Raw genomic sequence first — 13,401 nt, 5'->3', positions numbered from 1 at the left:
AACATCACCCATCAAACATTATTCAGGGACATATAACATATACTGTAGCAATAAATCATGGGATCATCAATGGGATGACATGAAGTGCCCCTCACACACACACACATACACACACACACACACACACACACACACACACACACACACACACACACACACACACACACACACACACACACACACCATGATTATTGATCATTGATTATTATTGATCTCTTATTTAGGCAAAACAACTCGGACCAGAGGAAGAGCCAGGCTGTCGGTCCGTGAAGTACCTCTAACTCTGAGATAAAACAAGCATAAGCAAATGTGTTGCATACTGATCGTGTTGACTGAATGCTGCTATACAAACTTGTTTGGACTCAGGATTCCTGCTGAAGTAACAAGTTAGTGAATATGTAACAACATGTTTTTGCCTATTCGTGCCAGAACTGTGTCAGATTTTGTTTTAAGGGAATACCTGAGGCAAATCATGAGAAAATAAATAAATAAAATATGAGCAGACTCAATGAACTGGAAAAGTTAGATAAGATCATTTGGAATACAAACAGATCACATTTTGCTGTTTGGAAAGTTGTAAAATAACTTTGCTAAAAAAGTAAATAGATAAAAAATATTATACTATATATATATATATATATATATATATATATATATATATATATATATATATATATCCTTAACAGTAAGTCGTACTGTAAGTCGAGTCAGAAAGGAAATAAACTTGTCAAAGAGCAGCCAGCACGTCACTGACTGGAAGAAGGAAGGGATAGGCGGGGTCATCGCTGCCCCGGCAGGGCAGGTGGATCAGGACCGGGGCTGACCTGCATTGGCTTTGCTGCGTCTATTCCGCTTGGATCTCTGAGCTCTACGCATCTTTTTTTTTCCATGCTCAATAAAGAGTGAAACATGTGCGTATTGCCGGTATATGACACAGATCTGGGGAGCGCAATTAAACTAACCGATTCAGTCGTAACCTACGTTCCCGCGAGACGAGAAGAGTTCACAAACTAATCCGCAAAATGAGGCGATTTCTTTTTATTTATCTTTTGCTCGCTGGGAATTTGCTTGTCTCTGGATCTGAATTGCAGGAGACGCCGATTCTAGGATGTAATAACAGCCCAAGACTGCTGATGAAAGGTAGGTTCATCCTCAAATCCAGTCAACGATACTAAAATGAATATGAGCGTGCAGTGCTGCTATTTCCCTTCACGCACACGCTCCGGGGCTGCAGTATCACTCATGGGATCTTTATTTTTTCCGCAGATACAATCGGTGGTGGTGGATGTGAGTATCCAGTCTGTCAGAACCACAGTGTTTTCTTATATCAAGAGGACTCGGGGGAGCTGTATGTCGGAGGGACGGACTTTGTGTTAAAACTCGTGTTAAACCTTGATATGGATGAATATTGCAAAATCGAGGTATGTGTTTCTAGACTGACACACGTTGGTGTTTAGTTCATTTGTAGCTCTTATAGTATAATATAGGGCAGTTTGTGCTGCAGCTGCTTGTCTTTTTAAATACCGTAGATGCCACTGTAACAGATGGTTTGGCATGAACTATTGTTGCGCACGGAGCCTGTTTTTGAAAGATAAGCAAGCAGCTGATTTGAGACTGTTTTAGACTGTTTCAAATCCAGCAACTGTTTGGTAGTCAAAAATGCTTCAAATGTGGAATGCATCTTTAATTTCCTAATGGATATCGGGGGTTAAACTCCGGATAAGTACCAGGTTCAGTAAAGGATTATTATCTTATCTAATTAGTTTGTGGCATTTGTACTATTAACGATTCAAGCAAAACACGTTTTATTCAGTAACATCAAATGCTTATAATTTTTTTTGTATAATTTTTATACATGTTTAACATAAATCCTTAAGAACATCCACTTTTTTTCATACTGATTTGGAAAGTTAATAGGCATTAAACTTATCTTCTTTCTGTGACAGAAATATCCCCTGAAAACAACGGGGCAGCAGCAGTGTGGTGAGGTGAGCGACTTCCACATCTGTCTGCTTTATAACAGATTTTCCTAACAAATGCTTTTATGACAGGTTTGTCTAAAGGTGATTTTTTTTGCATTGCAGGGTCCTTGTATAAATGTCATCACAGTGATTGAGACGTTTCAGGACAGCCTGTTCATATGCGGGACAAATGGACAGAGACCACAGTGCTGGAAACTTGTGAGTGTCTGCGTAAACCGCTAAATTTATGTGCTGCATGTGTCTGATATTCCTCAGTTCATTGACTTGTTTAGAGCAGAAAAGACAAAGCTTTTTAATGTATCAGTCTCTTGTGGTTCCAGTAAATAATCAATGGACCTGCCTTCTGTATAATTGATGTAGGGCGTCAAGTGTCTGGTGTCTGGCCCGTCATCAGTTATTTGTTGTATCTCTCATCACAGCTGACCTCTCCCTGTTTTTTTTTTAAACAGTTTCCTTCAGTGAACAACCAGTCGCATGAAATAGTGGAGAGTTACGAGGGGGCAGGCATCTCTCCGTACGTCCACACTCAGAACTCCCTGTCACTCACAGTAGGTGTGTCCAGCGCAGCTTTTCGTACATATTCAGAAAGGATTTTAAAGGTCTAAAATATCAACAAGGTTGTGCATTTTCATGTAAAATCTCCTGAATAATTAAGCAGTTTCCTCCTCTTAATGTGTCTGCTGTTTTTAGATGGGGATCTCTATGCAGCAGCACCTTTGGACGTTGATGGAAGTTCATTGCAGTTCAGGAGAAAAGCTGGCAGCAGAACAAATGTCTGGATGTATGACGGCTGGGTCTCAGGTTGGAAATGTTTTTTTTTTTTTTTTTGTCATGTAGGAGACCCACATTAAACTGCATTGTAATGGGGCCATGCAACTGCAAGGCAGTCCTTTTAAATTGTTTACCAAACCTGTCTAACCCTTAAAAAGGTCCACCCTGTTCACTGAAGACTTTGTCAATATTTGGTTTCTCAACTATGGAAGTGTTTTCTTTCCGTCTGCTGTTTCTGCACCATAATTAAACAAGGGGAACGCTTTTGGTAAACATGTCTTCCTTCCTCAGAGCCCACGTTCATCTCTGCATCTTGGGTAAAGCGTGCACACGACCCTGACAATGAGAAAATTTACATCTTTTTCCGGGAGAAGAACTCGGACCAGAGCCCAGAGGCCGATCCTTGGATATCTAGGGTCGCCAGAGTTTGTAAGGTAAGCTCAGCTTATGTCAGCAAAGCTTGCCTCGAAACGCCCCATCAAGTGTGGGAGCAATTTAAATCCGGAGACAGGTCATTATGTGGGACTGAGTGGAAGCACTCAGTGGGCTTTTGTTTTACCACGTCAATCTGACTGTTATTATATGGACCTTTATCTAAAACATTTTGGTTTTCCCTTGAGCTTTTCCTGTTTCAGGTATCCCTTCATATTTCATCTGCTACCATCAACTTTACAGACTTATCTTTCTTCGATGCGCTCCCGTTACACGTTACTGCAGCGGGATAGTCATCACAACACCTTAAACAGACATGGCTAGCAAGGATTAGGTGTTTTATTCCATTTATCCTGGTGTAGTAGAAAAATGAAAGCGTGTCTTCATGATGTTATCTCATCATTTTTGCAGACGGATGAAGGGGGATCAAAAAAGTTCTTCCAGAACATGTGGACGTCCTTCCTCAAGGCCCGGCTCGTTTGTGGTTTCCCAGAGGAGTCGGTGTATTTCAACCGTCTCCAAGACATCACAGTGGTGCATGCAGAGGACTGGCACGACACCAGAGTCTACGGGCTTTTCACCAGCAGCTGGTGGGACATTTGTCTTTCCCTTATTGTCAGACACTCAGCAGCAGCACGAGGAACATGCTGACAGCCCTGAAACACTAGAAAACTCAGTGTCCTGACCTGTAGTCATTGTTCATGCCCAAAGAGGAAGTCATTATAACCTCATTCATTTGTTTGTTGGACTATAAAGAAAGCTCCGCATTACTGCAGCGACTGATGCAACAACACGTAACTGCAGCTATGATGGCGTCATAAATTAGAATATCTGTTTACCTTTTCTTTTTTATATCTTTTTATCTGCTTCAGGAACTCTACTGCAGTCTGCATCTATTCAGTTGGAATGATTGAAGAGATATTTGAGAATTCGACTTTCAAAGGTTACGACAAGGAGATCCCCAACCCAAGACCCGGAACAGTGAGGACCAGTTTTGTCTCTGTGCTGCTTCGCAAAAACAAAACTTCCTGAAATGGTTTTATTTTTGCCTATAAAGGTTCACTCACATTTAATTTTAGCAGTCTACAGCAGTCTGTTACCACATGTTATCACGTGTGCTTTTATATATAAAAAGAAAAACAATGGGTGGAAACATGGAAAATAAGTGTCTCACACATTGTTTAGATTTTTTCCTCTGGACTTCATTTGTTTTTTTGTTTTTTTACATAAAGTCTTTTTGTTACTCAAAGTTGCTTTGGAGCTAAAGTGGGCGACACATGTGCTGTGTATTTGTAGAAATCCCAGTCATTTCAGTTCACAGCTCATGTACCTATAAACTGCTGTTTGTGCCATATGAAAACAAATCCATGTTGTGTAAAGAAATCCACCCTTGCTTTACCACTGGTTTAGGCTACACTGTGAGCCCACACTTGTCATCTGTTTTCCTAAAGCGTCAGCCACAGTGTCCCTTCGCCCACCTTATTGGGGGAGTGGCCCAATTTGAGCAAACGCCTGCTGCCACACCTCAATGACAAAAAAAAGAAAAAAGGAAGAGGTTAATGAGCGCTTTAAGGTTCATGGCTAAATCTTTCTGACCAGACCGTTCCTTTGGCAGTCTGCTCACTTCTTCTTGACAGAAACATTGAAACTCAGCCTGGTCAGTGAGCCAGGAAGTATCAGGGCATAGCCATTGTTAGTTCCTGTCAGTTCTTATTGAGTTATGAACCCCTGCTTCACCTGGAAAGTTGAGCACGATTGCTCTTTATTATGTCCTGTGTCCTGGTTCTTGTTGTTACAAAAGAAGCTGCCATACCTTCCCGAAAATATGACGTGGCATGGCTTAGCTTAAAACTGCATGATAATGGTATAGCGAGACTTAAAAAGAGTGATGTGAAACTTTCTGTTCACATTCATTTTGTACAGAGATAACATGAAGGAGCCGGCGGGAGAGAAACTCAGAGCAGAGGCTGAGAAAGAATTTTCTGAAAGATAGTCGGAGGACAGTGGTAGATAAAGCACAGCTGAAGGCCATTCCTTCAGACAACCAGGCTCTGGACTTGTTACAGCAAGATAAAATTAAATTCCTGAACAGGTCTGGTCATCCTGCTGAAAGTTAAACAATCGGAAAGGCCTCAGCAAAGTATCAAAACTAAAATCATAAAGAATAAGATTGAGTAGTATTGAGTAAGTATCCATAACAAAGGATGCATAGTCAACTATCTCTTAACCCCCCACTTCAAAGAGGATGCTGCATACCGAACAGCCTGCTGTCTGCGTTCTGCTTTTATAATGCATGTTCTCATCGTTTTCAGTGTGTAAGGAACAGCAAGAGTCTGCCACGGGCCACTGTCAGTATGGTGAAGGATTACCCAGAAATGACTGACTGGGCTCACTCCCTGCATTACACGGCTCCATTTTATGTAAGCAACAACAATTACACCAAGATAACCGTTGACCAAGTCCAAGCAGCTGACCAGCAAGTGTATAACATTCTGCTCCTGGCTACCGGTAAGTCCCGGCTGAACAAAACATCACACACGTCACCAAATATTGGTCAGCAATTATCAATTTCTTATAGTTTTACAGCAACAATAGGATAACAAATAACTCAACTTGTCTCTTCCTTCATTACCATGTATCACATTACTGTTCCAACAGATTCTGGGAAGATCCATAAAGTTTTAGAGGCTGGTTCGGAGCCTTTTATCATCTCTGAAACACACCTGGCCTCCGATTCAAATGTACAGGCAATCAAACTTGACTCTAAACAGGTACGGGTCATCCTGAATTGCACAACTTAAAAAGATCTGCTTTGCATGTCGCAGACAAATGTCTTTGGAAAATATTTGAATGAATATTGCTTCCTTATCCAAAGAGTATACACGATATGGAAAAAAGTACCTGGTCACACCTGTTAATTATTAAATTAAGGTGGTTCAATCAGTCCATTTGACATGTATGCATAAAAAAAGCACATACAGTAGTCATGCAGTCTCTGCAAACATTTCCGGTACAAAATAGGTCATCCTGAAAAGCTTACTGACCTGGGTGAGGTACTGGCATAGGATCCTCCTGGACAATTAAAATGATTCTGAAACTTCATCTGTGCTGGATATTCCCACGGTTAACTGTAACTGTTATTATTGGAAGCATTTAGGAACAACAGCAACTCAGCTACAAAGCAAAGATCTGCTGGTTTCACAGGTGAAAGGTTCCACACCTCCACTGCTATTAACATAAGCTCAAAACTGTAGGAAGTTCATGGTTGAGCAGCAGCATCAGAGCTTCAGATCACCACTTTCAGTGCCAAGCATAGCATGGGGTAGTGTACAGCATGTAGAGGGACGCTCGGAGACCATTACCTGCTTGACTGCATCGTGCCAACAATTGGTGGAGGAGGAACTGTGGTACTGTACAGGGCTGTTTTTCAGGGTATGGATGAGGGATCATACCTCAAGGGAAAGACAAGTCTTAGTGCCGCAGCACAACCATACATTTTGGACAGTGTTTGGCTGTCACCTTTGTGGCAGGAGTTTGAGGAAGGCCCTTTTCTGGTCCAATATGTCCAATATGCGCCCCAGTGATGAGCTCGACTGGCTTGGCATTGACTCTATCGGGACCTTTAGGATCAGCTGGAACGGAGTCTGGGAGCCGGGCTTTCTTGTCCAACATCAGTACCTGACCCAATAAAAGTTCTTCAGAACGATTAGGCATGACATTGCCACAGAAAACACTTCAAAATCTTGTAGAAATGTTTCCAAGAAGATTTTATACCTTGAAAGAGGGTGACTGACTCCATATTACAGTATATCTTTGAATATGATGTCTTTTCAGTACATGTTGGTGTAAAGGTCAGGTGTCTCAATACTTCTGTCCATATTTATTATTTACTCTGTTGCTAGGCGGCTTACATGGATAGTGGATCAAATGTGTAATAACATGAAAGATGTTTCTTCAGCGAACAATCGCCATCTCTGTTTTTCCCTTTGTCTGCACACCTGCAGATCTCTTTAATCTCACTGTTTGTGTTTGATTGTCCTTGACCTCACTGATGCTGCTTATTTCCACTGCTATCATGCTTGCTTTTGTACCTGACAGCTGTTTACAGCTAGAAAAACAGTCACCCTTTTGTTAAGCTCTGTCAGGAAAATAGACTCAGTCACTGAACAAAGCGGCCCATTTAGGTACGTGATCCGGTGGAGATTAAAAACAGGGATATTTCTATCGCGTACATCAGTTATTCCAGATGTTGAGATCAAATTTGCTCTATGTGTTTATGACTTAAGTATAGTCCATCTCTCTCTCTGTGTAGACAAAATGGCAGTGGCCATGGTTTTCTTGTGCCATGGACACTATGAAGTGCAGTCAGAAAGCAAATCAACAATGTTTGCACCTTTATTCCCAAAACCATCTTTGTAAAGTGAAGGCGGTGTGATTTAACAACTTGTTTTCCTTTCTTTCATTTTCCCAGAAAAAGTTAATTGTGGGTTTTTCTGAGAAAATCTTCACCGTGGACCTCCAGAGGTGTGAACAGTACAATGAGTCTTGTGCACAATGTGTCCTGTCACGGGACCCATACTGTGCATGGACTAAATCTGGATGCACCCCGACTGCCCCGTACGTATGAGCCGCGATCCAAGGGACACTTTTTTTTTCACATGCTCTCATATCTAGTGTTTTCACACAGCTGCAGTATTGATGTGGTCTTAGATGCTAGAAAACAAGGAATGCACCAAATGAAACCTGTTTTGTTTTCCCCCCAGTGGTGGAATTCAAAATATCCTAGATGGGCAAACAAATGTGTGCCTTGCAACAGCAGAAGGTAACTACCGATGAGACCGATGTAACTTTACCGATATATACATGCTACATTAAAGACAAACTGTCACATTTCTGTTTAACCTTTTTTATTTGTTTTCTTTTAGAGAAAAGGCCAGCGATCCGACCCAAACGGGAGATAGTTCTAAGTCTGGAGACAGTTCACTCAGTCCCCCAAGGTGTCCCCTTCTATCTGTCGTGTCCCATAGACTCCTACCACGCCGTGTACACCTGGGAGCACGGAGGCCGCAGCAGCCCGTGTCTGCAGATGCACTCGGATTGTCTGCACCTTATTCCCTCTGTTGTACATGAAAGCTATGGAAACTACGATTGTGTCTCGACAGAGAGAGACTACACTAAAGTCGTAAAAAAGTATCAGCTTAGGGAGCCCATAATTCCAAAAGTAGAAAAAGAAACTGAGAGACACATCAATAATTATATGAACAATGTAGAAAAAGTCACTGAGAGAAACATCAATGTTTATAAGAACAATGCACCAGGACCTGTTCCACTGACAATGTGGATTCTGCTGCAAGCTGTAGCAGTGTGGGGAATGTTCAGATAGTGGGAGCAAATAACAGCTTTGTATTAGCTCTGTAGGCCTTTATTGTTATATCAGACTTCCTACCCATTCTTCAGGAATGAGGCAAGTCCACCTCATGTAACTCCGCCTCTAACATCCCGCCCTGTCCTGATATGTACAGTACTTATCTGGGCTGGTGTGAGCGTAACAATGCTGGGCATAGTACAATAGTCTACAGGAACCTTTAAGGATATCTTTAAATAGATGCCAGAGCAGGAAGTTAAGGTGATAGATGACCAAAACAGCTAGTCCAGTCACCAGCAGAGCATGGACTGACTGTCTGAGTGCTGCTGGTACCAAACTGTTATTGCTTGGATGCATGAGCATGTGGTCAGTGAAAAGCTTGAGCATCAAGCATTTATGTTTTACCAAGTGACTGCATAATTGTCTTCAAATGAAAGAAAAAGCTGTTGTAAGTAATCCAAATTGGATTTATTTTTTTTTTCGTAACGGTTTGGTTTGTGTGTGAATGTAATGTTCACATAAACTTACATCCTAAAAACATGCACACAAAAGCAATAACTGAAAATAACACAAAACAGCATCTACAGTTGCGTCCTGCATGTGCTAAGGTCATTTGCAAGGCCGGAAAAATTAGATCCTTTATAGCTTTCCTCTTTGAACCCTCCAGCGTTCTGCTGACATTTGAACAGCACCAGGTTGCTTTGTGAAGGCTGGGGGCAGAGAGGGGGCAGAGGGGCCTTGCCAGAGACTTCCTCTTGGTGGTGAAGAAAGGCGGTTAAAAAAATGTGCAATATAAACACCCGGTTGCAGAGCACATGTCAAGGTAACAGTTAAAATAACATGCAACATGAAGGCCTTATCCTCCCATTGTACCTCCATCACTAAACCTTTGAATAATGCCAGTTGAAGAGAAGCCCTTTCAACCCATTTTAGCAATTGCAAGTAAGTCTTGAATGCTAAAATGCAGGGCATAGATAGTAAAATGTAAAACAAGCCAGGGAACCAGCACAGCAACATGCATTTCAAAAAGGCAGTGGACCTGAAATGTTATACTTGTTTTACCTCAATCCAAAGTTTTTTCATGTCTAAGATAGTTATTTTTTTAAAGTTGTTGTTGAAGTTGTCGTCTTCCTTTTCAAAGATTTTGTGATTTTTATCTGGAGGTATTTGAAATGTATTTATTAGCAATAAATTCACTTGGTCACTTTATTAGGTAAGCCTGGTTTAACTAAAATTGGTAAGTGTTTGTATATACATACATTTACTATTCATGTACAGCCCTCTAAAAAGTTGTTATGAATGTAAATGTAGCTATATTAGCAAAGTCGCAGCTTGTTTAAACCAAACATTTAATGTAAACCATGTAAACCAAACAAGCTCGCTTTTTTCTCATTAAAACCATCCTAGGCTCGTTCTACATGTGTGTGTAGGAAAAGAGATTGGCTGCAGTCCAGGCCCATCAACAATTTAAAGCATTTGGGGCCATGGAGTAGTAACATCTTTAAGCTTTTCCTTTGGTAAGAGCAGCCACAGTGGATCCTTATCGATTTGGCCTAGGTTTTATGTTGGATGCCCTCCCTGACCTAACCTTCCCCATTTATCCAGGCTTGGGATTAACACTTTGGCTGGGTCAATGGGAGCAATGTGAGGTCCGGTTTCCTGCACAGGGACACTTTGGCACTGGAGAGAGACAGCCAACGCTACCAACTACACCAATGCCTCAACTGAAAGCCTGAACATTTTGGTGTCAGGACCGTAACTACAGATCTGTGTTCCAACACTGCTCATATCTACTGGTTAACCAAAGGGATGTTGGTGCATGCTATCAAATAAGCTCCCGCACAACTCTTCGGAAACAAATTGCTGACATCAGATTCAGAGTGAGAATATTTAAAAAAAACAAAACATTTTCAGCATTTGATAAGCTGACTTTGTCTATTTTTATTTTTCAAATCAGTTCATTCTATTTCCTTTTAATAGTGTTTATTTTTGGTTCTTATTTATTGACAGTTTTGCTTAAATGATGAGCAATAAATCTAATATAAAATAGCAGATATGACGTGTATTTATTAAAAGAAGAAAAAGTTAAAAGTGTACTTGTAATCAGTAAGTAGCCTCAAGGAAGCCTTGCACCCTCAAGAGCAGGCTTCATCAGCGTCGTCCCTTCCTTAAGTTGCAACACCTAACAAAGTATGAGCAGCCTAATCAGAGTAGAAGGCAGGGCTGTTAAGATCTGAAGGCTAATTTGGCTTTCCTGGATCACACGTCTCCACCCTAATGTTGGCTGAATTAGTACATCCTGTTTACTCTACTAACTACTGAGCGCTGGAGTATTTTATTTTATTCTATCTTATTTTATTTATTTATTCTGAATACATAGATTACTCAGTGACGAACAAGTGTTGTGTCTATGGCCACACCCTGCTGTGGCGTATCAGTGGTGTATCAGTCATGATGACGACTTTATTTTAAAAAGATTGATTTCGTGCTGGTGTCTGGAATACCAGACATCTTCTGCTTGGCCGGAAGGTTGACCAAATACCACATTCTGTTTGTTGCTCCGGACGTGTTTGTTGAGCGCATTGAGAAAGCACTCCAGATCTGTGTTAGCTTTGCAGCCTGACTCAGGTCACTTTAATAAAGAGACTTTGGGTTAAGCCGTAGCTGACTCAGACCTGACCCAACATCTAATTGTCTACTGGGATAAGCTGCATGACCTGTAGATGGGTGGATGCAAAAATACCTTATAAAGCAATGGGTACTATTATGTCATATGGTTCCAGTCTACAACAAATCTGTTGATGAGTCATTTCTAGAACCACCCAAATCCAAGCACTCAGCTCATGATGCAGAGTGAAAACAAACATGTGCTGAGATGAGAGCTTGGACTTCCGACCTGATACTGTACAGTTAAGCATGACTGATAGGATTCTCTTTAAGGCTGCTTAAAGATGCACATGTAGTATTCTCCATCTCGCCCTGAGAGCGTGCTACAGAGTCTCAGCAGAGATATGGCGTCTCTGACCTTCTGACGTCTCTGTGTTCTGATATAAACGGACCTCGATCCCTTCGGACGGTGCATTTCCAGTTTCTCCCATTGTGTATCTTCAGGAGGGAAGGGCAATTAAAGAAGCCGAAATTGAGGGATACTTTTGAATGAAAACAAAAACAAACCAAACTTACATTTGAATTGAGATTTTTCTGTTGTACAACACAAGTTATATATTTAACAGTATCCATGTTCAATACTGTGGCAGGGTGGAGAAGCAGCCACTCAGCTGATGGGCACACCTGTGCCTAATCAACCTCTCCAGCCTGCCTGCCTTCATAAAGAGCGGCTGCACACCAGCAAGAGGTCTCTGCTGGGAGGAAGCTGCTGAGTCTGGCACGTGTCTTGGGTGCAAATAAAGATTTCCTCACGAAACCCTGTGTCCTCTGTCCTGTTGGGTGACTGGTAGCATTAGCCTTGCTACAAATACTTACCGGTACTTTACTTCCAGTCTTTCTTTCGACAGCAAAGCTGACAGTTGAACCTCAGTCTCTACTCGGAAAGTCCAAAACCAAGTCTCAAATAATACTTTCCAAGTTGTCTTTCTTTTTCTTTTTTGTTTTTTTTTATTCATATATCTTCAATATATTTTGTTTCGAACAAGTTTCCTGCACATTTTCTTCTTTTCAATTTCACAAGCTTGTACAACAGCTTTTAGGTAACAACTATTGCGCATTTCTGGATGCTGGACTCTTCTGTATGTAACAGAAAATGATAAAATATATTTTTTAAACAGCCTGTATTGTTTCTGAAAACGTTGTCTGGTCTTTTTAGGGCCCGAGCACCTTCAATGCAAAGGCCCTATTGTATCTGTAGGATTTTTTTTTTCTTTTTCTTCTGACGAAAGGAGGGCCTTTTTGCCCCCCTAAACGTGCCTAAAAAGTCACCAAATTTTGCATCCGAGTCAGGCCTGGCGAAAAATTTGATATTTAATGGTTTACATTGATGGGCGTGGCAAAATGGCTCAACAGCGCCCCCCGGAAAACTTTGTGACTCAAGCCCCACAATACGGTTTGACGTACATGCACGAAAATCGCTACACACCTGTATCAGTACACAACTTAAAGAAAAGTCTCTTGGCGACATGGCCGAAACCGAACAGGAAGTCAGCCATTTTGAATTAATCGTGTCACTTTGGCGCAATTTATGCCATTCCTTCGGCAGTTAATACGGCCCGAACCGTAACGTGCCCCCAAGTGTGTTATACATCAAAATGTGCGTCTCCATCCTGTGACAACACGCATTACTTTTCTCTTTCAAAAGCGTTACCGTGGCGACGCTAGACGCCAAAAAGCGCGCCCACCCTTCAGCTCGTTGGTTCAGACCGAAAAAACTTTGCGCCTCAAGCCCCAGAATACGGTTTGACGTACATGAACGAAAATCGGTACACACCTGTATCATGTCGCAACTTAAAGAAAAGTCTCTTGGCGCCATGGCCGAAACCGAACAGGAAGTCGGCCATTTTAAACATTCTGAATTAGTTGCGTAATTTTGGAGCAATATGAGCCATTCCTTCGAGAATTAATACGGCCCGAACCGTAACGTGCACCCAGGTGTGTTATACCTCAAAATGTGCGTCTCTATCCTGCGACTACGCGCATTACTTTTCTCTTTCAAAAGTGTTAACGTGGCGACGCTATACGGCAAAAAGCGCGCCCCCCCTTCATCTGATTGGTCCATATTTGATAGCTCCCCAAAAGTCACCAAATTTTGCATGCAAGGCAGGCCTGGCGATAAATTTGATATTTTATGGTTTGCATTATTGGGCGTGGCAAAATGGCTCAACAGCGCCCCCCGGAAAA

At 41.6% G+C, this 13,401-nt stretch overlaps 1 protein-coding gene across 1 annotated transcript; it reads left to right on the top strand.

Annotated features, from left to right (window-relative positions):
• Positions 1 to 806: 806 nt before the first annotated feature.
• On the top strand, positions 807 to 12,365 carry sema7a (semaphorin 7A). The gene is made up of 14 exons (XM_061721795.1): positions 807 to 1,140; positions 1,267 to 1,421; positions 1,947 to 1,988; positions 2,085 to 2,180; positions 2,432 to 2,534; positions 2,673 to 2,783; positions 3,045 to 3,187; positions 3,597 to 3,775; positions 4,058 to 4,166; positions 5,498 to 5,693; positions 5,844 to 5,956; positions 7,657 to 7,802; positions 7,949 to 8,007; positions 8,111 to 12,365. The coding sequence occupies exons 1-14, from the start codon at positions 1,023 to 1,025 to the stop codon at positions 8,566 to 8,568; spliced, it is 2,028 nt and encodes a 675-aa protein (XP_061577779.1). The 5' UTR covers positions 807 to 1,022; the 3' UTR covers positions 8,569 to 12,365.
• The last annotated feature ends 1,036 nt before the right edge of the window (positions 12,366 to 13,401 follow it).

This window comes from Cololabis saira, chromosome 5, assembly GCF_033807715.1.
Source record: "Cololabis saira isolate AMF1-May2022 chromosome 5, fColSai1.1, whole genome shotgun sequence".
Classification (NCBI taxonomy): Eukaryota; Metazoa; Chordata; class Actinopteri; order Beloniformes; family Belonidae; genus Cololabis; species Cololabis saira.
This window is presented reverse-complemented; position numbering and strand designations above follow the sequence as displayed.